A 24,312-nucleotide genomic window follows, 5' to 3' on the forward strand; every position below is an offset into this window, starting at 1 on the left:
GTATCACCAGCACTGCCACTGCTTGCAGGGCTCTGAGAGACATTTAGGGGTAAATTGGTGCGAAATAGAAGCCCAGACCACTGAGAGCCAGGGCTGGGGGGTGTATGGGACTGCAGGAAACTTGGCCACCCCCGTGCTCCGTGGACAGGCGGCTCGCTCAAACCCTGCTGGACCACAGGTGTTGCCAGACTAGAGAGGTTCAACTATGTAAAAAAATGTTTGGATGAAACATGCCGAAAGAATAGGGCCAGTATGAGCTGGTTGGTTTAGCCCACTGGCCTTTCTCAGCACGCCCCTCCCGCCCCGCCCCCCCCCCAAGTTTCATAGGGGAAAAGTTCCATTCTATAGGGATTGTCATCCCATCCTATAGAGTGTAACAGGGAATTACATAAGAACGTCAGTACGGCCAAACCGGGTCAGACCAAAGGTCCATCAGGCCCTGTGTTCTGATAGTGGCCAATACCAGAAGCCCCAGAGAGAGTGAACAGAACAGGGAATCCTCAAGCGATCCCGCTCCTGTCGCCCATCCCCAGCTTCTAACAAACAGAGGCCAGGGCCACCATCCCTGCCCATCCTGGCTAACGGCCATTGATGGACCTAACCTCCATGAATGTATCTAGCTCTCGTTTGAACCCTGTTTAAGTCTTGGCCTTCACAACATCCTCTGGCGAGGAGTTCCACAAGTTGACTCTGTGGGCTACAGAATTCTACAGGCTGTTTATAAAAACTATAGAAAGGACCTTATTGGCTATTAAGCGCTGTAGGTTTGAGAGGTCTTTCTGTAGAAGCTTCTTGTTTCTTTGCTTGTTAAAAGCTGTAGGACATTCCCAGACGCACCAGCTGCCCCAAACCCAACTTGCTCAGGTGTCTGAAAATCCCTTCCTGAAACCATACAATACAGCTCACAGGTCCTAGCGTGTCTGTCAGCTCCGGGCATGTCTATTGCAAAGGGATTGAATGGAGCAGGCATCTCTTCCTGTAAGAGTTTACTGAGTATTTAGCCCTGATTGTGAGGATCCTGCTGAAGCTCATGAGCTACATCAACTCTCAGAGACTTCAGCAGTCTAGGATGGGCCAGGCCCCAAAGGCTGCACCCAAAATAACCCTGCGGTGAGCCAGCAAAGCAAACACTCCACCGTTTGTTTGAACACAGAAGAGTTAATCGCCCTCGGAGCTATTTCTGGGCATGTCTTGTTTTAATTGCCCAGGGTTATAGTTACTCCCCTATGTGAACCCAACTGACCGGGCATCTCCAGTTACTTCTGAACCTCGGATGCAGCTGCACCTGCCGCTGTTATTTTGCTGGTCTATATTAAAAAAACAACAACCCCCCAGGCCATAATCTCCCCTGACACCACACTAGCGCATCTGGTTGTATTCGCTATAACGCTGCTTTGAAGCCCACCCAGAAAATCTCGCTTCACTTGACTTTTTCCAGCCCGGCGCCATCCATACCAAAGGTGGGTTTGGTTTCAAGCTCGCCAGCGAGAGAATTCAGCCTTGGCAGGGAGACAAGCTTGGCACCCACTTGGGGAATGGTGAGGTTGGATCTCTCTGCTGCGAAATGCCTCTCTACATCAGTGTCAGATAGACGCCTGCCCGTCTCGGCTCGATCCCGCTCTGGAGCCGGTGTGCGGGGAGCTGGATAGAGCCTTTGGCATTTGGACACTGACATGCTCAGAGGAACGCACGGTACTTGCCACAGTACCCTGAGTACTTCCAAAGGTAATTCTAACCTTCTTCATCCAGCAGTCACTTGTACACAGAGTTGGGTCCTCCACGTACAGGAGAGGCTTGGGGGGAGTGAAGGCATCTCAGAAATGAGCCATGGAGAAAAGCCACATTAAAGAAGTGATTAGGAGCAACTGATTTTAACGGTGTGTTTCCTTCTGCCAGCGCTTAGGGAAAACAAGCCAGAGCTCTCTTGAGTATAAAAAAGGGGGGGGTCTAGTAGGGTGATGTCTACAAAAGCTCTCGATGTGAGAGCTTGGTCCAAAACCATTTCCATGTGCTGCCCCTTGCATGCTGCAAAACACATCCGTTGCCTGGCTTTTGGGGTGGCGGCGGGGGGGGGGGGTGTCTCGGCGCCTGTTTTTTGTCACTGCTGGTTGCGGGAGCAAGATGAAACCAACGGATCTGTAGTGATAATACTTGTGAATATGCCCAAGGTGCCTGGAGCTGCAAAAACGCAGTTGCTCTGTGGTCCTGAAGGGAAATAAATACACTCAGCGTGACTCGCCTGTTCAGACAGGTTTGACCCGCAGGGTTCAGCCTGGCTGAGTCCAACCTGCCTCAACGTCCAGTGGGGTTCAGCTTGAGGCTTCGAGTGCAGCTGTTAGCCTGTTCTCAGCGGGCTAAGGGCCAGATCCTGTGCTCTTCTCCTTGGGCCCGATCCTGTTCCGATTGCAAACAATGGGAATTTTTTCTGACTACAGAACAAACAGTTCTACACCTGCTCCCCTTGAAACCAATGTGCAAACTGCCATTTGGCCTTCAGTGGAACCAGCGCTGATTAATGGAGGGTTTCATTGTGGCTTGTTAGCAAAATCCACAGCATGGGCCAACCACAACTCCTGGTGGAGAGGCTGGATTTTGTGTCACAGAAACTTTTTTTTGTTGCCAAAATTATTTTGCTCAAAATTGGGCCGTTTGTGGAGAAATCTGGACATGGCAAGCGTATCCGTGGCAACTGTTGTGGGCTTTGGTAAAGATCGTCACGTTTTTACGTTTGAAAGCAACCTGTTTTGCTGAAAACGGTGGCTCGGAAGCCACACGTTGGGGGTTGGGGAGGAGGGAGTTCTGGTTTTTGTTGGAAACCCAACAAAGCTTTAATTGGTTAAAAAAACCCATTGTAACGAAAAAAAATTCAAAATGGACCATGAAAAATCCTTGTTCTTTGTCTCAGCCCTGAGTGAGAGGCATCTCATCCCCTTTGGCCTGCATATCGCATACTCATAACACAGGGATCTTTTGGGTGAATGTCTGTGTAACATAAAAAAAGTGGACATGGTTATTCCTGAGCAAAGAAAACTGGGGGGAGGCCTGATAACCGTCTTCACGTACGCTAAGGGCTGTTCCACAGAGGACAGTGATCTGTTCTCCATGTCTGCTGAAGGCTGGGTGAGACGTGATGGGCTTCACGTGCAGCAAGGGAGGTTTGGCTCGGATAGTAGAAAAACCCCACCAGCAGGCGAGTGACGCTCTGGAATTGGCTTCCAGGAGAGGTGGTGGATCGCCTGCCCTGGGGGGCTTGAAGAGCAAATTAGACAAAGACCCCCCCAGGGATGGTCTAGCTGTGCGTGATCCTGCCTCAGGAGGCGAGCAGGATTTCCCCAGGACAGGGAAGGCCCTTCAAGCCCGACATCGCTAAGATCTTTAGCTGTGGTTTTAGGTTTGTTCTCAGCACCCTGACCACTTCTGGCAGGGCAGCTGCCGAAGCGCTACCCACGAAAGGGGCCAGCTAGGTGGAGTCCTATTAGCTGCTGGAGCGGGTGCCGCCTCCCCACTCCCTGCTGAGTAGCCGGGGCACGAGAACAAGGCTGGAATTTTGCGCGGGCTGCATCCCACAGCTGTCTCCCGGTGCAGCATGGCTCGCTGGCTGCATTTCCAAACTGCTTCCTGAAGACGGACGCTTGGTCCGAACTCTTCATTCAGGCACGTTGCTTGAAAACAAAAAGGAGCCCCCGGGCCCCGGTTATTGTGGGTCGAGCTGCTAACACATGATCTCTGTTTGTTTCTCTTTTCCTAGGCTGGCGGCCCACGCCACGCATGTGAAAAGGATCTTGCTCTTTCTCCTGACCCTGTCAAACGGCGGGGGTGGAAAATGAGCCCCCTGGAGAAGATCAGGTGGCCAGGTCCCAGGAGAAATCACTCCAGCCGCAATGACTATAAGAGAAGGCTGAGTGGCGTGGTGTCAGATGGAGCCCTCTGGCCCTAGCATGGGCGGCATGGAATAAAAATGATCCCCGTAGTGAAAAACACTGCCCAGTTCTCCCGGCCAGCACCACCCCCTACGCCCGACGGACTTTTGCACGGGGAGGGACACTTCCAGGACTCTGAATGCAAAGAAGCTGCTTCAGAAAAGAACAACCACACACCCGGCCAGTCCCAAGGGGACCCCCTCAAGGACACGTCGGACTCCTCCGTTTCTTCCTATCATACGGCTCCGGGCTCAGAGGGGGCGGAGAGTTTTAAGGACTGTGTGGAGTCCCTGGACAGCAAAGGGGGCGATCTGCTGCCCCCGCCGCCAGACGGCGACCCCCAGGGCGAACGCGGCGCCAAAGCAGCAGCGCCGGGGAGCTTTTCTGAGCGGAACCCGGCTGGCAGGGAAGGTTTCCGGGGGGACCCTTGTGAGGACGCGGCGGGGCAACTCCACGGGGCACCACGGGATCGCGTCAAAGCCGCAGGGGTGCTGCCGGATCAAACCTGCAAAGGGGCTGGCCCGGCTTGTGCTGCTGCCTCCACAGCCGTCGCTCATTCAGCTTTAACTAGACCCCGAGCGGAGAGGACATTCGGCCTCCGGGCAGGCAGGGAGTGTGTCCCCAGCACGCCAGGCTGCAGAGACGGGGGATCCCTCCGTGCCAAGGAGAAGCAGCCGGCTCAGCTGTCGATCACAGCTAAGAATAGCTCGGCTCCGGGGCCCAGCGGCAGGACGGGGCTAGCCACAAGAGAGCTGCCGCTTGGAAACAGGGGCTCTAAATATTTGGGCCTGCCTATACGCGTCGATGCACCGGACTCCAGGGCGATGTTCCTCCAGGCGGGTCCGACGAAGGGCAGCAGCGCTCCGGGGGCAAGCAAGGCCACCTGCCCCCCAGGTGGTGCGGACAGCGACTCCGAAGAGGCAGATTCCGAAGTGCAGAAGCTCACCGCCCTGTCGTTCCGGAGCCTCTCGTGCCCCTACGGAGGTTCCCTGGCTGGGTGCAGTTCCAGCAACCGGACGTCGTCGAGCTGGTCCAGCTCCTTGTCAGACGACAGTAATGGAATGAACAGGTGGCCGCCGCGTCATGAGCTGAGAAGAGCCGAGGTGCGCAGCCGGGCAAAGGGCAGCAAACAATTCCCGCTTGCCAGCCAAGTCCCCGAAAAAGATCGGCCCAGTGACTCATTCGGGACGGCGCCGTTGGAGTGCGTTGCTGTGGCGCCGGAGAGTGCCGATGGCAGAAGGGGCCCCTCCCAAAAGCGGACCGTGCCCAAGCGGCAGATTCAGCTGAAGCCGAGGGACAGAGAGGAGATGAGCTTCCTGGCAGCAGGGGACCGTGCTGCCCACCAGCCCTTTGCAGCACCCAGGAAAGAGCCCTGCCCAAAGCGCAGGACCATCCGGGACGAGTTCAGGCTCAGTTACAAACAGTTTATGAGAACGGCGTCATCAGACGACTCGACCGGCCAAACCAGGATGGCCTCCTGCCTGGTGAAAAATGTGCTGGCCAAGAAAATGCAGTATGAGCAACGGCTCCGAACGGAGCAGAAATCGAGAGAGGGCGGCTCCACCTCGTCGGGACCCTCCTCCGTAAGTACGGACCTCGTGGGGGATTTCCCAGCAGGGAAGTCGAGTTCCTTCTCCAGGACCGACTGCAGCCGTTTGGCTGAAGATCTGCTCGGTCATTCAACGAGTGAAAGGCCTGAGTCCGTCGCGATGGGCCCCGAGAGCCCCGATGCCCTGCAGCTGGCCAAGGGGGTCGTGCTGAGCGAGCAGCAACGGGAACCCGTCTGCAAGCTGAAGAAGACGTTCAACGAGCTGAACGAGAGACTGAGAGAAGCCGACCAGTCCAAGCCCCTCCCCATCTTGGCAGATGGCGTGAGCAGGGATTCGAGCAGAGGCAGGAAGCAGGCGGCCAGCGAGCGGAAGGAATTCCGGAGAGCCCGGGCCCTGTTTGAATCCATGCAGGCCAGCACGGGGGCGGCCCCGACGCTTTCCAAAGCACAAAAGCCCTGGCCCAGTTTGAAGCAGCGCGCCATCTGCAAGAGCGAGCACCCGTCGGGGAACGAGGGGAAGGCCCCCGTCCGGCCCAGAAGCCCCCTGGTGCCCGGGGATCCAGCCAGCAGCCTCTTCACGTCCACCACGCCGGAGGTGAAACTGATCCCCCAGAGCGCAGGCGAGCAGCAGCAGAAGACGCTTCATGTCTCCAAGCCCCGGCCCTCGGAGGAAAGCTCCGAGGAGAGGCCGGCAGCGGTGCAGCGCCCCCGGCATTCGTCTCTCATTCTGCCCACGTCTTGCAGATCTCATCACGACGGGGAAAGCAGCCCCCACGCTCAGGAGTCCGGGGAGACAGGGAGCAAAGGGGCGGGACGGATACACCACCCCAGGGACGTCAGAAAGTTAGTTAAAAACACCTACAGCTTGTGCTTCCAGTCTTCAGACAGCTTCCCTGCAGACCAAGAACCCAGCCCCGAGGACGCTGTAAGCTTGTCGGCAAAGGAGTGCCCTGCGACCTCCCCTCTCTTCATACACTGCAGCTCCGTGCGGCGCAAAGTCGCCGCCCCAGCGGAGACCCCTTCCCAGGACAAAAGCCTGGAGCAGCCGTTGAACGTGGATGTGTCGGCCCTTGCCACGCCAGCTCAGAGCGCGAGCGGCCCACTCCCCCCTAAGTCCCACGTGGATGGACCCGTCAGGCTGACCGACCGCACAGGCGCCCCGGGGGGCGGCTCTCCTGTGCACATTGCTCAGATTCAGTCCAGGAAGAAGGTGGTGACGGGGAAGGAAGACCCCCGGCTACCGCCTGACAAGAAACCAGCGCATTACGAGAGGAGCGAGTTCAATGTAGCACCCGCGCCCAACGCCACACGGAAAGCCCCCCCGATGGAATCCCAGCTTAATATCAAGGTTAACAGTCGTCTTTCCAAGCACCCACACAAGCCACACGCTGACCCCTTCTCTGCTCCAGCGTGGCCAGCTTCAGGGAAGGCCACGAAAGACTCCTCCACCCAAGCGAACTGCCGCTCCCTAGAACAAAGCGAAACTTTTCCCTTTCCAGTTTCAGCATCCTTTGGAGGCACCAAGGGCCCCTCCGACGTCACCCGCAATGCTGCCAGGCCAGGTCATTTTCAGGAGGCTCATGCCCACGAGGAACCCGAGTGGCCGTCTCAGAAGCATTTATCCACTGAGACGATCTCATTCACGCCCCACGACAGCCAGGCCTTCTCTGTTAGCCCACAAGACGAAAACCAGGTCTCAGAACCTGGCCCAGCCAAGGAAGGCTACAGACATCGCCAGGCCATGAAGCCACCTGGGACAAGCACCCAGCCCTCCTATACAAACACGCCAGCAAACAGCCAGTTTGTGCCCAGCTCCTATCAGCAGAAGGCCCAGGATAAGGTGACTGATGCCCCCGGGCCCGTGGAGAGCCGAGGCTTGGTGCCAGCCACCCGCATGTCTCCAGAGAGAGCCAGTCCCTGTGCCCCCTTGAGAGCAAGGGAACACAGCAAAGGAACCGGACCGCCCGGAGTGCCCGCCGCTGCACCATTCCCCCCCGCTGGGAAGAGAGAGAACTGGGATGGCTTGCCCAGGCCACAGGCGGGGACCGAGCAGTATTTCACAGCCACCCACGCGGAGAACGCCAACTATTTAACGATGCCCGCAAAAGCCCCGAAAGCCGACGCAGCTCCCACGCCCGTGGGGCCTTCCCAGGCAGACCACGCCCTGCCCCCTTCCGGCACCGTCCTCCAGCCAGGCGCGGGAACGCCCCCGAGTACGACGAGCTGCGAGTCTCCGCCGCCGAGAGCGCCAGAGGGCAAGGCAGCCGCCGGCCTCCCCGGGCCCGACCAGCCAAGCCGCGTGCAGCCCCACCGCAGAGCCGACAAGTCGCCCCGTTTCCTGTGGAGGAGCGGCGGCGTTTCGCCAGGCAGCCAGGGCGCACCCAGCCCCACCAGGGCGTCCGTCCCGCAGCCCCACAGGAAAATGCTCGTGGATCCGGAGAGCGGGAAGTGCTACTACATGGAACCTCCCCGGCAGCCGCAGCTGAAACTGCTCTATGACCCGGACACAGGCCAGTACATTGAAGTGTTGCTCCCTCCAGTCCCCTTGGCATCACACGGTCGGCTTTACCCCTCTCCTTGCAACCCGTTGGTCATGAATCCGGGGGTTTATGGAGCACCCTACATGCCATATCCAGGATTCCCAGGGTTTCCACCTCCGCCGGTGGCGCTGCCATCCCTCCATCCTGATCTGCCCAACCAACAGGCGGCTCTCGAAAACGTGTGTGTCACCGACACCTTCAGCCCTGGCCCGAAAGGTGACGCTCCACCAGCTCCCCAGGCCTCCGACTGCAACTACATGGAGAGTGTGTACTATATTCCCACCGGGATGAATCCAAGTCCTAGCCCTAGTCGGCTTTTATTCTCCCCGGCCACCAGTTCCAGCCCCTCCATGCCGGAGAAAGGGCCCTTGTTCCAGATGTGAGACTGGAGCCAAGGAACGTGCCGGGCGCAGGGGAGCAGGCGGTGGGTTTCCTGAGCGAATGGACATTGCGTATTTATGTCCTACTTGAAAACAAGGGGTGGCGGAGTAGGACAGACAACCCCTGCTTGGCCCCCCTGGTTCCGCGTTGCTTCCCTTTCCCGGAAGTTTGGGCTTCCGAAGCAAAGGAAGGTGATGGTGGCTCAAGAAGACAGCCCGGTGCACCTGCCCCTCTGGTCCCCTCGCTGGTTTCTAATGAGGAATGCAATTGACAGACTCATTCGATGCAACCAGCCCTGACCATCCTGATGCTCCTGAAGTCGATGGGAGTTTCCCTGTTGATTTCCAAGGACCAGGAATTGCTGATCTGTTCCTTGATGCACAGAACTATTCTCACTGGGCCTGATCCTGGGAGGTGCTGTTCACCAGCCACCAGAGCGCTGTGTGTTCAGCACTGAGTGGCTCAGGATCAGGCCCTGTGCCAGGTAACGGCCGCTTGGTTTTGGTTTTTGCTTGCTGTGGGCAAGTCGGGCCCTGCCCAGGAGAAACCCCACACGCGCTCGGAAAGCCAAAACACGCCCACTAGTCAGCAGTACAAAAATAGCCCGCACAGCCTCGTGCTGATTCGGAAAGGTCGCTGGCCCAGCAATCCTGGCATGTGCCCCACCGCCCGCCTCGGTTTGTTAGGCCAAGCGAAAAGTCTCTGCAAAGCGGGGCGGGGGCGACGCTGCATTTTGGGCTGTGGTCACTGGCCGGGAAGTTGGCTGTGGCATTATTTCAGGGCGGTTTTCTACCCTGCAGGAGGGCACCCGGCTGGTCGCGGTGGGGACGCTGTGAGAGCTGAGGGAACTGATCCAAGTGTTTCCAATATTAGCAAAAGGGCTCAATCGCCATTTTGCAAAAGAGGCTGTCAGCCCCCGGGGGAACGTTTGCTGTTTGCAGCTGCTGGGGGGGAGGCTGGCTGTGTGATCGGCAGGCCCTGCGGAGGGAAAACCCACCCATGCGTCCTGCTTACGCTCGGGCAGGGACCTAGCCACTGCAGAGAGTGGCTCCGTGGGCGAGGCTTTGAGTGCAGCGTAGCTCTGCCGTTGTATTTTTCACCGAATCGTGGTTCCTTGGCCCACACGCTCCCAGGATGGGTCTACGCCACGGGAACGAGGTCGGTTGCAGCTCGGGTAGACAGCTTCCCCTACCGAGTCCCCAGACACCGGCTCAGATCCCCAGAAGGCGCAAAATCAGCCTGGTGCCACTGAAACCTTATGGGGCGATGCCTGTTTACCCCAAAGGGTCTGGCCCAAAGAACTGAGTGAGAAATGACTAAGGAGGCTGGTGCTTTTGTCCTGTGCTGGAGAGGAAAACGCAAAACTGCGCCCCCGGCACCTCTGTGAGCAGCAGCGAGGTTTCATTTCCTTCCGTGCATGGTGGCAGCTCTGAGGAACCGCCGTGACAGCCCAGGCTCCCGTTGCGCCAGGCGCTGTACAAACACCCAACAGAGTCCCTGCCCCAAGGAGCTGCCAGTCTAGCGATGAGACAAAAGAGAACAGGGGAGACAGGCCAGTGAAACAACAGGGTGACATGGCTCCGCATGGCATGCAGTGGCCGCTGAGTGATTTATTTTGGAAGTTGTATCCTAGTGCTCAGCAGACACTCGGGGCTGGAAAGCAGGGTCCCAGTCCAAGTCCACGGGAGCGGGTGTAGCCAACAGGGGAGCAACAGGAAGCGTGAGACAGGAAGGAATCAGTTGTGGGACTTCTGCCGGGGTAAGCGACGAGAGGCGCTGCTGGTAGCCTGTGTCTGACCCTGACTCCACGGCCGGGGGGGTCCTGCCTCCCCCCACGTCCAAAGCGCAGGCAGGCCGCTGGTGCTGGCAGCACATCACACGCGCCAGCTCGGCCCAGTCCTGCAGCCTTCACCTGCCGGAGCAGCCTTTGCTCCCCTAGGCGGCTCACTGGCGTCAGGGGCCATGCTCGGGCGAAACACGTCTGAGCATCCCTCTCAGGATAGGGCCCCAGGGCGGTGGTCCCAGTATCTTGCTGCTGCTGAGCCGACGGCCCCCAGGTCACAGGTCCTTCAGGCACCTAGCGCGGCGCTGGGGAGAGGCTGGAAGCAAGACGGGAGCAGCCAAGGGGACGCCCCAGAGGAGAGGAGATGGGAGCAGCCTGCAGGACCCAGAGGACCAGGGGGAAAGGGTCTGGGGTGCAGAGAATGAGGCTGGAGCCCTTGTGGCTGGTTCGGGGCAGAAGCGAGGCGGGGGAGGGGGAACGAGGGCAATGGAGTTAAGAAGGGAGATTTGCCTTTCTGAGGTGGGAGAGCGAGCTGAGCCCCGCAGGGTTTAATGGGCATCGCTCTCACACCGCACCATGGTTCTGCTTTCCCAGAGCAGCCGGGGCGTCCCGGCCGGGCAGCAGCCTCAGGTGATGGACTTGGTGGCTGGTCAGGTGAATGAGGGGTTGGCGCAGGTTGAAAAGTGACTGAGACGCGGGAAAGGGGCCTTTAAGTGGGCGTTTAAAGGCAATTTGCAAATCAAGCCCGGCTGGAGCTAAGCAGCCATTTGGATCCCTAGCGGCCCCGCCCGGAGGGAACGCAGCCTTGGCATGTGAGTTGGGCGACAGCATCCTGAGGTCAGGCCTCTCTCCGCCACCGATTCAGCAGGTGAGCTTGGGCAAATCACGCCAACACGGCGTGCCTCAGTTTCCCTATTAGAGGCTACCGGTAGTGACGCAGCTTTGTAATGTGCTTTGCGATGTGATTATTATTTCTCATGCGGCTGTGGGAGGCAGTCAGCAGAGAAACGGTGCCCAGCGCCGCAGGACCCCGCCTGCTAGGCGCTACTGCCGGACACATTCGCTAGCCCTCTACAAAATCTTTCTAGCCCTCTGGGAAATCCTCTCAGCACTTCCTGCTTCTCTGAAAGCCTCATCCCGAATACCACGATGTTGCCATGGCTGCAATGCGACCTCCGGGGTTGTGAAGTCACAACTTGGACTCTCATCCACACCAGTGAGTGTTTGTGCCCAGGCAGACAAAAGCATCCTACAAAGGTCGGGTAGTTCGCTGCAGCATCCCCCTCGTGGCCTGGCGAGAAGAGGGAATATGAGTATCCCTCATTCTAGCCTCGAAAAAAACACCAAGGACTTCCGTGGCACCTTAGAGACTTAGGGCATGAGCTCTGGGTTTTATCCACCAATGCTCATGCCAGAGGTGGAAACACTTTTTTTGAGTGGGGAGCCGGATCCAGGCAAGCTGGGGGCCACATGCGGCCTTAGGTCCCCACCCCTGGCTTATGCCCAAATAAATGTGAGTCTTTAAGGGGCCACTGGGCTCCTGGGTGTTTATGCAGATCCAGACCCACACGGCGCGGGGAGGGAAAGGAGGCTTCCGAGCCCACGAGACCTCTGCAGGTATCAGGGACTGGGGACAGCGCCTTGCAGAGCAGTGCGCTTTAACAACCCTCCCCAGCCGGCTCAGCCGCCCGCTTTTCCATCCCGCTGATGTTCAGCATGGGGAGCATCCAGCAGGGAACAGCTGCATCCTCCTTCTAAATTGCACCCCTCCCAGGATGCCTGACATGCTGGCCCCTCTTCAGGGCAAAGGTCAACGTGCGGAGCAAGCTGTACCCCCACCTGCCATGCCCGGGCAAGCCATAGGGCCAAGCGACCCCTCAATCCAGTAAAGGATGCACCTTTCCTGGCATGACAGCATACGTGCAGTGCTGGAGCTGGGGAGACGTGGCCTTCCTGACCCCATCGGCGACCAGCCGCTCTGGAGCATGAGATTTCATGACTTCAGATGCTTTCAAACATTTTCTTTTTTTTCTCGTGAACCAGGGAAATGAAAAACCAATAATTATGTTCAATGCAGCGGGAAAAACTGGGGCTCTGAAATAGGGATGTGAAATATCGGTTACGTGAGTAGTTAAAGCGGCGAGGAGTCCTGTGGCACCTTATAGACTAACTGAAGTGTAGGAGCATAAGCGTTCGTGGGCAAAGACCCACTTCGTCAGATGCACGTCTGTGGGTCTTTAAGTGGGTCTTTGCCCATGAACGCTTATGCTCCAACACTTCAGTTAGTCTATTTCAGTGGTCCCCAACCTTTCGAGGTTGTCGGGCGCCAGGGGGCGTGGCCGTTCACCCACCGGGTGCCAGGGGGCGGGGACACTTGCGCCCCGGGGCCGGCCCCCCCCATAGCCACATGCCCGGGGGCGGCCCCCCCCCATAGCTGCATGCCCGGGGCCGGCGCTCCCCCCGCCATGCGCCCGGAGCCAGGCCAGCCCCGAGCACCTGGTGGGTGCATGGAAATGCCCCTGCGGGCGCCATGGCGCCCGCGGGCACCGTGTTGGGGACCACAGGTCTATTTGGTGTCACAGGACTCCTCGCCGCTTTTGCAGATTCAGACTAACACGGCTACCCCTCTGATACGTGAGTAGTCCAGTAACCTCATGAATTCTTAGCAGGTAGTCGACTAGTCCCTGGGGGCGGGGAGCGGGTAGTCGACTAGTCCCTGGGGGCGGGGAGCGGGTAGTCGACTAGTCCCTGGGGGCGGGGAGCGGGTAGTCGACTAGTCCCTGGGGGCGGGGCCGGCAGCCAATGTGCCTCACTCCCAAGGAGCCGCCTACCGCTCCGGGCGGCTGCCTCTGTATCAGAGGCAGCAGTGCGGGTGCCAGGCGGGAGCTGGTCTGCGAGGGGAGACAGTTTAAAAACCAGCTCCCCTTGTGGACCGGCTGCCTGTCGCTCTTGCTGTTGCTTCTGATACAGAGGCAGCAGCGCAGGGTGGCAGCAGTCCCTGTCTGGGGGGGGAGGGGGTCTGAGCTCCCAGGCCCGGTACGAGCCGGAACTGAGCTGGGCTGCCCATCTAGCTCCTAATACACTTTAAATGCTGAGCCACAGCAGGGGTAGGTCCCGGACCCAGCACAAGCCAGGACTGGGCCAGGCTGCCAGCCAGCCTGCTAAAATATTTACCGGTGGGGGGGAGGATACGTGTAATCTGTAGCATTAACCCAGGGCCGGATTAAGGGGGGGGGCTAGCCGGGCAGCTGCCCGGGGCGCCAACCTATGGGGGGCACCTGACGGCAGCTCTAAGGGGCGCCACGCATCGGGGGGCGGGGCCACACATGCACCATGCACCTGGGGGTGGGGCCACGCTTGTGTCACGTGCCCGGGGGCGGAGCCGCGCATGCATCACGTGCCCGCTGCCCGGGGCGCAGGAATGGTTCGAGCCGGCCCTGCGTTAACCTATAAGCTTTTGTTTACCCGTTAACCGACTCCACTATTACATCCTTAATCTGAAAGCCACGTAAACTGGCAGAGGCTCCCGCAGGACCCATTCCACCATCCTGTGCCCAGTAGAGTCAGTCCTTAGGGGGATGTCTAGACTACACGGCTGTCGACGGAGCCATGTAGTTTAGACAGACCCTAGGTGACCACATAACAACGGAGCAGGTAGGTCATTAGATTTGGGGACGGGGAGGGGAGATTTTCTAAGGCATTCCATTTTGCTTGGCCTAATTCCACTCTCCATTCAAGCCAGGGGCAAAATTCCCATTGATTCCAAGGGAGCAGGGCTAGGCCAGTGCGGAGAGCCTTTGAAAACGACTTGACTCAAATAGGTGACTTACCGGGTGTTCTAGAAATGGGCCATGCCCCGATCTCAGTTACAGAAGGTTAATCTGGAGTGACTCCGGTGCAGGGCCGCACTGCAGAACACTGTCAGTGTATGACAAAGAAAAGAAACGTGCGGGTCAGGACTCTGCCAGGCACCGGGCCGGAGCTCTCTCTGGACTCCTGATACAGGCCCGAGCTGGTCAGCTGCCTGCCCGTGCGGATTTGGTTTTGTTTTTCAATGAGATCACATGCAGGCCCGGACAAAAGCATCCAGAGGGCGTTTGACGGGCTACAAATGATGCAGGTTTTCAGCAATGAGCTGCCAGCCTGCGTCTTGCCAGAGAATGTGCTTTGCTCAGCAAGCTGGAAATGCAGGGGCAGATGGAGCTGCTAAAAATGTCGTGTCTCCCTTTGATGTTTCCGAGTGTTTCGCCCGCGCGGGGAATGTGCTGCGTACCCTGGCCAGGATGAAGACCCGGAACGAAATGGCTCGTGGCGAATGCCTTGTTCTGCTTTGCAATGGGGAGACAGCGGTGAAAGTAACATTGAATTTCTTACTGGAGCTTCCCTCTTGCAACCCGGGTCCCTGCCAGCTCTTTTACTAGCTCCCTGCTGGCCTATGCCACAGCTCAGTAGCTCTTGCCAGCGCCAGATCCTTTCATCTCTGCGCGGGGGGTGTATCTGCCTTGAGGTTGGACTGGCCAGGCCTGGCCCATGGACCTGCTCGCGGGGCTGCAGGAGCCTTTCTCGAACGCACAGCAGACAGAGACATTTGTAAAGGGCAATAAACGCGGGGCTAAGGTTCCAAACCGGGCTGTTAAGCGTGTGTGTGACATTGTATCGGAAGCCGCCGCGCAGGGGCCCGGTGTGCTGCGGCGGATTCCCGAGGTGTCCCACTCGAATGCGATTCTTCCGTTCCGTGCAGGCCGGTTCACGGACGCGCTGCTCCAAAGCACAGGGAAGGTTTCAAGGGGCCAGGGCACTTTGGGGTCCACCCACTCCCCCAGGTCCCTGAAAGGCTGGTCCTGGAAGCTGTGTATTTGAGGAGCCACCATTGCCGGCCTGGACCAGACAGACCAAACCATTAAGTAACTATCGACTCGTGGAACAGCAGCGCATTTCTGTACTGATCCCCGCCACAGGCTGTGTGGGGCCGACCGAGTGTGCGGAATCAGGCTCTCCCTCCTGATGAGAGTTTCACTCCTTCTTATTTCTTTGCCTTCCTGTCGGGCTGCCCAGACAGAAATGACTAACGCCCCCGTGACTCCCTGGGAGGTCATTAAGAGCCATGTGATTTTCATTTTGCAGAGGGGGAAACTGAGGCACGGGGCAGCACAGTCCCTGATTCTGCCCCGAAAGCTGGGGGGGGGGGGGGGCGACACAGGTCTAAGCAAAAATAAAAGCCATCCACCTGGAAATAGCAGCGATGGTGCCTTGCATGGTCCCTGTGTGCTACTCTAGACGGGGCTTTGATAGCCTGCTCAGCCGAGACCTGGCCCTTCCGTCCGCTAGCAGCCTGCCCCAGCCAGGCCGGCTGGCAGGCCAAGCCCCCAGCGTGTGCTGCGAGGAAGGAAGGGGTCTCAGACTCGGGTCTCAAACTCGGGTAGTGCAGCCAGGCTGTGCGCCAAGCGCCCGCTGCCCACGCCCCACTGGCGAGCCCTGCTCGCGCTTAGCTCGGAGCACAGGGCCGGCTGTGAGCCGGCGGAGCCACGGGGGGGGGGGGGGGCGGAGGGGTCTGCACACACACGCTGGGCGAGGCTGTGATGGCTTTGTGCTTAGCGCCTCCCGCAGCCCCCCGCCCGCTCCCGGAGGTGGGTGAATTTGACCGTTACAGAAGGCGGCTGCCTGACTGCGTCAGTCGAAACACAACGGGCCAGCATCAGTCAGACCGCTCCAGCAAAGCCGACAGACCAGCCCCGCTCCTCCCATTGTGCCACTGCGCAGCGTTTAGGCCAGGCGGCGACTGTCCCGGGAGCCTAGAGGAGTTAGGGGCCTACAGGAGTTAGGGGCCTACAGGAGTTAGGAGCCTAGAGGAGTTAGGGGCCTACAGGAGTTAGGAGCCTAGAGGAGTTAGGGGGCTCGAGGAGTTAGGTGTCGCCTAAGCAGGGAAGCAGGCTGGTTGCTCTGTTGGAGACACAGCCAGCCAGAGCGACACCCGGGATCTGACCCTGCCAGCCTCAGACGCCGTCCCCAGCGACTCAGCGGCTTGGGGCGGGGCTCACAGGCAAAGGTGGAGGCCCAGGGAAAAGCGCGCCCCGCGTTACCACCGAAGCGGCCTGTCCCGTCGTCTGGGGCGCCGCAGAGACAGGGCGAGAAGGGGGGTGCAGCGGGGAAGAACAAGCGACTGAACGGGACCCGGCTCACAGAGGACGGACCTTGTACGCGGCGGGAACCGGAGAACTCTGCCCGCAGGGGCGGAATTATTTGGGGTGCTGTTACTTACCAAAGGGCAGGGCGAGGCCGGGCAGGGGGATGGAGCTGAAAACACTCCTAAGGGTCAGTGAATGCGGCAGAGGAATAAACTCCCCCGGGGGGGGCCTGAGGCTTTGGGACATTTCACCCAGACCGGCCTGAAGTCCTGCCCCCGCCCCAGCCCAGGGCAGCCCCCCGGTTCTGGCTGCTTTCCCTGCGCTGCCAGCGGGCTCACCTGCCTGCTTCTGCGTCTTTGTACTTAGCAGCCCTGGGCCCAAGCGACCCGCCAGCGCCGGGGGAGGGAGCAGAGGAAAGCAGCCGGCCGCCGCGCATCCCCCGGGGACCTTCCCCACCGGCTTGTCCTTTGGGCCTACAACCCCGACCGAGCGGGTTGTGCAAGGCTGACGCTGCCTCCTCGAAGCGCCGGCGCCTTCTCATTGGCCCGAAGGCTGGCTTATTGCCGACCGGCTGCTTCCTCCCCGCGCACTCCATCTCCCCCGTCTGCTGCCCGCCTGCCAGGGGCTCCCGGGCTGGGGAAATGAAGTCGCTGCTGGCGGCTGCCGTGGTGCTCAGCGTGGTGGAGCTCAGCGCCGCAGACGGGAAGCCTTCGTCCTGCAGCAGCCCCCGGTGCACCCCGGGCCCCGGCTCGGAGGCGGCCTTTTCGGCTTCGTCCCCCCGCTTCAACGCCGAGGAAACCTATTCGGCCCACATGCCCCAGCACCTGCGCTGCGATGCCTGCAGGGCGATAGCCTTCCAGGTGAGTTCCTGCCCACAGCCGGAGGGCCGCCCCCCTCAGCCACCCGGGAGCAGCATTCAACGCGGAGGCAAATCTGCGCATCACAGAAAGAGGGTTCCCTGACGCTAGAGCGGCTGTAGTTACACTGTAGGAATTAGTGTGGTTGTGCTTCCCATACAGGGAGATTAACAGGCACGTGAACTCCAGGACTGAATTATTTGTGGGGGCCCTTTTCCGGTCACTCGGAACATATGACACTCAGAGCTGTGCAGCGGTACTTCTGGGCACAGGTACCCAGCCTGCAGCCCTCTGCCCAGACAGGGACGTGCCTGGGTTCCTCGCTAGCCCTACACCGTAACTGCCGAGCAATGACAGTCGGTGCGTTCGGGGAGACAGAGGAGACTCACTAGCATCTCTGTTGTGTCGTTGTTCTTGTTACAAAGCCGCCCCCGTCAGGGACAGGACCAGGTGAACGAGACGGTCCTTCACCTTGCAGGATGCTTATGCAGGGATCGCACATGCTGCCCTGCTGGGTTTGCTGTCGGTATTTCCACCTGGTTGACAGGGGAGCCCCGGGCAGGAGAGACCGCCTATGCCCCCACCCTCCTGCCAGCTGGACAAGTACTTGGCCTCATGATGTCCTGAGGAAGGACTGCTGGAGACCTGGGTGGGTTGAATCAGGATCCTGCCTTTCCCCAGCGAAAGTGCCAATTAACCCAACCTTAATCTGTAGGGGCACACGCTGCCTCCCCAGCAGAGCAGCCCACGGGGTCTGCAGGGGGAGAAAGGAGGAACTGACAGCCCGGGCATGGAGGGGGAGCAGAAAATCAGAGCTGAGAACCTCCGGGTGGAGCCCGGAGGAGACTCTAGCTCCAAAATCGTGGCAAAGGAATTTTGCCAGAACAACTTCCCTCCCCTGCCCCGGCTGCGTTCCGAGGAACTGCGGGGGCACAGGGCTGGGTTAGCAGACAGCAAAGGGGGCCAGTTTCCACTCTCTGTCCCTGGCGTGGAGCAGGCATTTCCTGGGCCAGAGATGTAGGATTCAGAGCTGCAATTGGACCCGCTAGAAAGGGGGCCCCCTGGATTCCCAACCCCGCTTCCTTTGGTATAAATTCCACAGTTGATGCGAGTTACTTTTAACATGTGATCCAGATTAAAGGCCTTTTATTTTGCGTGGTCGATGGGTACAAATTGCCATGCCTGGTACTTTGTCTCCCACGCTGCTTTGCTGTCATAATCTTTTGGCTCAGGAGGGCGCGAGGAGGCCAGATTTTGGGAGCCTGGCCCCCAACACGATGCAGCACCTCCTGTTATTCAGAGCGTCTTGCCGGGCAGGTCTGTCCCTCGCGGGGGTGAGCGCTGAGTTTATCTGCAGCCCCTACACCGCCAGCACCTTGTCCGCACGAGAGCGGCCCTGCGCTAGCGATAGTGACTAGACATGTTGGGGAGGGGAGATTAGACAAGCGGCCTGACCAGCTGCACGTTGGAACAATCCAAAGTCTACGGCAGTCCAGGGGAGTCTCTCCGTTAACTGGTGCTGGTGCCCTCCTCCGGCCGGCCTCCCTAGCAAAGCAGCACATCTGCAGTGAGCTATGAGGCAGGAGCCACGGCTGGGGGCTTGGTCCCTGTATGCCAGACAGCCACACCATGCTGCATGGGTCCCCGTGCAGGGGAGCCCCGAACCGCGGGGGCCAGGCATGCCGAGCCTGCCCTTCCTGCATGAGCAGCTGCAGAAGTGAAATCTACATTCGAGGCCGTGGCTGGGGTCTGAAAAAGGAAACCTCCCCTGGAGAGAGGCCGTTAGCAGCTGGCTCACCCCTCCCCAAGTGGCCTCCAGTTTCCCACTAGAGGGTAAAAATGGATTTATGCAAATCCCCCCTGCCAGAAGCCTGCAGGTGCAGTGTCCCGGGAGAAAATCCCCTAGAAAACAGCCACACGGCCGCTTTCCCCGGGCTCCGGCCCAGTGCCGGGGCGCCCCCAATACCAGCCGGGAGAGAGCGGGGGGGCTGACTACAGCCCCTTCTGGCAGAGCTCTCATAGCTCTTTCCTGCCCACAAGTTCAGCTTTGTAACCCCCTACGGGAAATGGGAGAATTGGGCTGGGTGACTTGGCCATGTGCATGCAGCAAGTCAGTGGCAGAGCGGGACAGGAAACTGGGGGGGTGCAGGCTCCTTGGCCAGAGCAGCCCAGGTGGCAGCCGGTCGTGGCTGGAATGGCTCTGAGGTACCGGGGTGGCAGCTGCGAGCCGGACTGAGGCCCAGCAAACTCATGCCACGTCTGCAGCAGCCGCATATGGCCCTGCCTCCCTGGGGCTGCAGGCGGGCTGCCCGTGGGCACTGGGCCAGGCCCTTTCCGGCCTTGCAGAGGTAAGACAAGCCGGGCTGCAGCTGCCCCGAGAGGAGCTATTCTTTGGCTCTGGTGCCAGGCGTTTCCACGCAGCCTGGCCTGCTGGGTATTGCTGAATCATCCCCTGTTGAGGTGCTGAGTTTGGCGGCTAACACAGGGCTCAAGAATCGGGGGGGGGGGGTCTATGCAGGTCAGCCAGTGCAGGTTTCGCTTCCTATCTGTGCCCAGCTCCCCCCGCCCCCGGCTCTCTGGCATCTGCCAGCCTTCAGGCCCAGCACCTGTTTGGCTTTCTGTGGGCCCCGGGCTCGGCTCCAAAACTTTGCTAACAGGTGGCCTGCGGCCGCCCCTGCAGCTGAGCCGCGCCGGTACGTGAAGGGAGGCTGCAAACTTATTTTAGCTGCTGATCTGAAAGGAAAGTCCAGGCAAGTGTTGGGGGAATCTCGCTGCAGACAGACTCCTGCCCCACCCGCACCCCATGCAGAGTGGGGTTGCAGGCATCCCTGTGCAGCAATCCCGCACCCTGGGCACCCACCCGCACCCCATGCAGAGTGGGGTTACAGGCATCCCTGTGCAGCAATCCCGCGCCCTGGGCACCCACCCGCACCCCATGCAGAGTGGGGTTACAGGCATCCCTGTGCAGCAATCCCGCGCCCTGGGCACCCACCCACACCCCATGCAGAGTGGGGTTACAGGCATCCCTGTGCAGCAATCCCTCGCCCTGGGCACCCACCCACACCCCATGCAGAGTGGGGTTACAGGCATCCCTGTGCAGCAATCCCGCGCCCTGGGCACCCACCCGCACCCCATGCAGAGTGGGGTTACAGGCATCCCTGTGCAGCAATCCCGCGCCCTGGGCACCCACCCACACCCCATGCAGAGTGGGGTTACAGGCATCCCTGTGCAGCAATCCCGCACCCTGGACACCCACCCACACCCCATGCAGAGTGGGGTTACAGGCATCCCTGTGCAGCAATCCCGCGCCCTGGACACCCACCCGCACCCCGTGCAGAGTGGGGTTACAGGCATCCCTGTGCAGCAATCCCGCACCCTGGACACCCACCCGCACCCCATGCAGAGTGGGGTTACAGGCATCCCTGTGCAGCAATCCCGCACCCTGGGCACCCACCCACACCCCATGCAGAGTGGGGTTACAGGCATCCCTGTGCAGCAATCCCGCGCCCTGGGCACCCACCCGCACCCCATGCAGAGTGGGGTTACAGGCATCCCTGCACAGCAATCCCACGCCCTGGGCACCCACCCACACCCCATGCAGAGTGGGGTTACAGGCATCCCTGCGCAGCAATCCCGCACCCTGGACACCCACCCACACCCCATGCAGAGTGGGGTTACAGGCATCCCTGTGCAGCAATCCCTCGCCCTGGGCACCCACCCACACCCCATGCAGAGTGGGGTTACAGGCATCCCTGCACAGCAATCCCTCGCCCTGGGCACCCACCCGCACCCCATGCAGAGTGGGGTTACAGGCATCCCTGCGCAGCAATCCCTCGCCCTGGGCACCCACCCGCACCCCATGCAGAGTGGGGTTACAGGCATCCCTGCGCAGCAATCCCGCGCCCTGGGCACCCACCCACACCCCATGCAGAGTGGGGTTACAGGCATCCCTGTGCAGCAATCCCTCGCCCTGGGCACCCACCCGCACCCCATGCAGAGTGGGGTTACAGGCATCCCTGTGCAGCAATCCCGCACCCTGGACACCCACCCACACCCCATGCAGAGTGGGGTTACAGGCATCCCTGTGCAGCAATCCCGCGCCCTGGGCACCCACCCACACCCCATGCAGAGTGGGGTTACAGGCATCCCTGTGCAGCAATCCCGCGCCCTGGACACCCACCCGCACCCCATGCAGAGTGGGGTTACAGGCATCCCTGTGCAGCAATCCCGCGCCCTGGGCACCCACCCGCACCCCATGCAGAGTGGGGTTACAGGCATCCCTGCGCAGCAATCCCTCGCCCTGGGCACCCACCCGCACCCCATGCAGAGTGGGGTTACAGGCATCCCTGTGCAGCAATCCCGCACCCTGGGCACCCACCCACACCCCATGCAGAGTGGGGTTACAGGCATCCCTGCGCAGCAATCCCGCGCCCTGGGCACCCACCCACACCCCATGCAGAGTGGGGTTACAGGCATCCCTGTGCAGCAATCCCTCGCCCTGGGCACCCACCCGCACCCCATGCAGAGTGGGGTTACAGGCATCCCTGTGCAGCAATCCCGCACCCTGGACACCCACCCACACCCCATGCAGAGTGGGGTTACAGGCATCCCTGTGCAGCAATCCCGCGCCCTGGGCACCCACCCACACCCCATGCAGAGTGGGGTTACAGGCATCCCTGTGCAGCAATCCCTCGCCCTGGGCACCCACCCACACCCCATGCAGAGTGGGGTTACAGGCATCCCTGTGCAGCAATCCCTCGCCCTGGGCACCCACCCGCACCCCATGCAGAGTGGGGTTACAGGCATCCCTGTGCAGCAATCCCGCACCCTGGGCACCCACCCGCACCCCATGCAGAGTGGGGTTACAGGCATCCCTGTGCAGCAATCCCTCGCCCTGGACACCCACCCACACCCCATGCAGAGTGGGGTTACAGGCATCCCTGTGCAGCAATCCCGCGCCCTGGGCACCCACCCGCACCCCATGCAGAGTGGGGTTACAGGCATCCCTGTGCAGCAATCCCGCGCCCTGGACACCCACCCACACCCCATGCAGAGTGGGGTTACAGGCATCCCTGTGCAGCAATCCCGCGCCCTGGGCACCCACCCGCACCCCATGCAGAGTGGGGTTACAGGCATCCCTGTGCAGCAATCCCTCGCCCTGGGTACCCACCCGCACCCCATGCAGAGTGGGGTTACAGGCATCCCTGTGCAGCAATCCCGCACCCTGGGCACCCACCCGCACCCCATGCAGAGTGGGGTTACAGGCATCCCTGTGCAGCAATCCCGCGCCCTGGGCACCCACCCACACCCCATGCAGAGTGGGGTTACAGGCATCCCTGTGCAGCAATCCCGCGCCCTGGACACCCACCCGCACCCCATGCAGAGTGGGGTTACAGGCATCCCTGCGCAGCAATCCCGCGCCCTGGACACCCACCCGCACCCCATGCAGAGTGGGGTTACAGGCATCCCTGCACAGCAATCCCGCACCCTGGGCACCCACCCGCACCCCATGCAGAGTGGGGTTACAGGCATCCCTGTGCAGCAATCCCTCGCCCTGGGCACCCACCCGCACCCCATGCAGAGTGGGGTTACAGGCATCCCTGTGCAGCAATCCCTCGCCCTGGGCACCCACCCGCACCCCATGCAGAGTGGGGTTACAGGCATCCCTGCACAGCAATCCCGCACCCTGGACACCCACCCACACCCCATGCAGAGTGGGGTTACAGGCATCCCTGTGCAGCAATCCCGCACCCTGGACACCCACCCACACCCCATGCAGAGTGGGGTTACAGGCATCCCTGTGCAGCAATCCCGCGCCCTGGACACCCACCCACACCCCATGCAGAGTGGGGTTACAGGCATCCCTGTGCAGCAATCCCGCGCCCTGGGAACCCACCCGCACCCCATGCAGAGTGGGGTTACAGGCATCCCTGTGCAGCAATCCCTCGCCCTGGGCACCCACCCGCACCCCATGCAGAGTGGGGTTACAGGCATCCCTGCACAGCAATCCCGCACCCTGGACACCCACCCACACCCCATGCAGAGTGGGGTTACAGGCATCCCTGTGCAGCAATCCCGCACCCTGGACACCCACCCACACCCCATGCAGAGTGGGGTTACAGGCATCCCTGTGCAGCAATCCCGCGCCCTGGACACCCACCCACACCCCATGCAGAGTGGGGTTACAGGCATCCCTGTGCAGCAATCCCGCGCCCTGGGAACCCACCCGCACCCCATGCAGAGTGGGGTTACAGGCATCCCTGTGCAGCAATCCCTCGCCCTGGGCACCCACCCGCACCCCATGCAGAGTGGGGTTACAGGCATCCCTGTGCAGCAATCCCGCGCCCTGGGCACCCACCCACACCCCATGCAGAGTGGGGTTACAGGCATCCCTGTGCAGCAATCCCGCGCCCTGGGAACCCACCCGCACCCCATGCAGAGTGGGGTTACAGGCATCCCTGTGCAGCAATCCCGCACCCTGGGCACCCACCCACACCCCATGCAGAGTGGGGTTACAGGCATCCCTGTGCAGCAATCCCGCGCCCTGGGCACCCACCCGCACCCCATGCAGAGTGGGGTTACAGGCATCCCTGCACAGCAATCCCGCACCCTGGACACCCACCCGCACCCCATGCAGAGTGGGGTTACAGGCATCCCTGTGCAGCAATCCCTCGCCCTGGACACCCACCCACACCCCGTGCAGAGTGGGGTTACAGGCATCCCTGTGCAGCAATCCCGCACCCTGGGCACCCACCCACACCCCGTGCAGAGTGGGGTTACAGGCATCCCTGTGCAGCAATCCCGCACCCTGGACACCCACCCGCACCCCATGCAGAGTGGGGTTACAGGCATCCCTGTGCAGCAATCCCTCGCCCTGGACACCCACCCACACCCCGTGCAGAGTGGGGTTACAGGCATCCCTGTGCAGCAATCCCTCGCCCTGGACACCCACCCACACCCCATGCAGAGTGGGGTTACAGGCATCCCTGTGCAGCAATCCCTCGCCCTGGACACCCACCCACACCCCATGCAGAGTGGGGTTACAGGCATCCCTGTGCAGCAATCCCGCACCCTGGGCACCCACCCACACCCCATGCAGAGTGGGGTTACAGGCATCCCTGTGCAGCAATCCCGCACCCTGGGCACCCACCCACACC

At 60.6% G+C, this 24,312-nt stretch overlaps 2 protein-coding genes across 3 annotated transcripts in view; both read left to right on the forward strand.

Annotated features, from left to right (window-relative positions):
- Positions 1–1,334: 1,334 nt before the first annotated feature.
- Positions 1,335–12,050, forward strand: PROB1 (proline rich basic protein 1). Of its 2 annotated transcripts, none has more exons than XM_014577533.3 (2): positions 1,335–1,725; positions 3,749–12,050. In XM_014577533.3, the coding sequence occupies exon 2, from the start codon at positions 3,959–3,961 to the stop codon at positions 8,390–8,392; it is 4,434 nt and encodes a 1,477-aa protein (XP_014433019.2). In that variant the 5' UTR covers positions 1,335–1,725; positions 3,749–3,958; the 3' UTR covers positions 8,393–12,050. The 2 variants fall into 2 exon arrangements, with proteins under 2 accessions (XP_014433019.2, XP_075756236.1); XM_075900121.1 differs by lacking the exon at positions 1,335–1,725 and adding an exon at positions 3,514–3,654.
- A 4,682-nt stretch (positions 12,051–16,732) lies between these two features.
- Positions 16,733–24,312, forward strand: part of MZB1 (marginal zone B and B1 cell specific protein) — a 44,638-nt gene continuing 37,058 nt past the window's right edge. The window contains exon 1 of the mRNA XM_075900128.1: positions 16,733–17,158. Coding sequence (XP_075756243.1) covers positions 16,940–17,158 — 219 coding nt within the window. The 5' untranslated portion in view covers positions 16,733–16,939. The remainder of the gene's footprint in view (positions 17,159–24,312) is intronic.

The sequence above is a fragment of the Pelodiscus sinensis genome, chromosome 17 (genome assembly GCF_049634645.1).
Source record: "Pelodiscus sinensis isolate JC-2024 chromosome 17, ASM4963464v1, whole genome shotgun sequence".
Taxonomy (NCBI): domain Eukaryota; kingdom Metazoa; phylum Chordata; order Testudines; family Trionychidae; genus Pelodiscus; species Pelodiscus sinensis.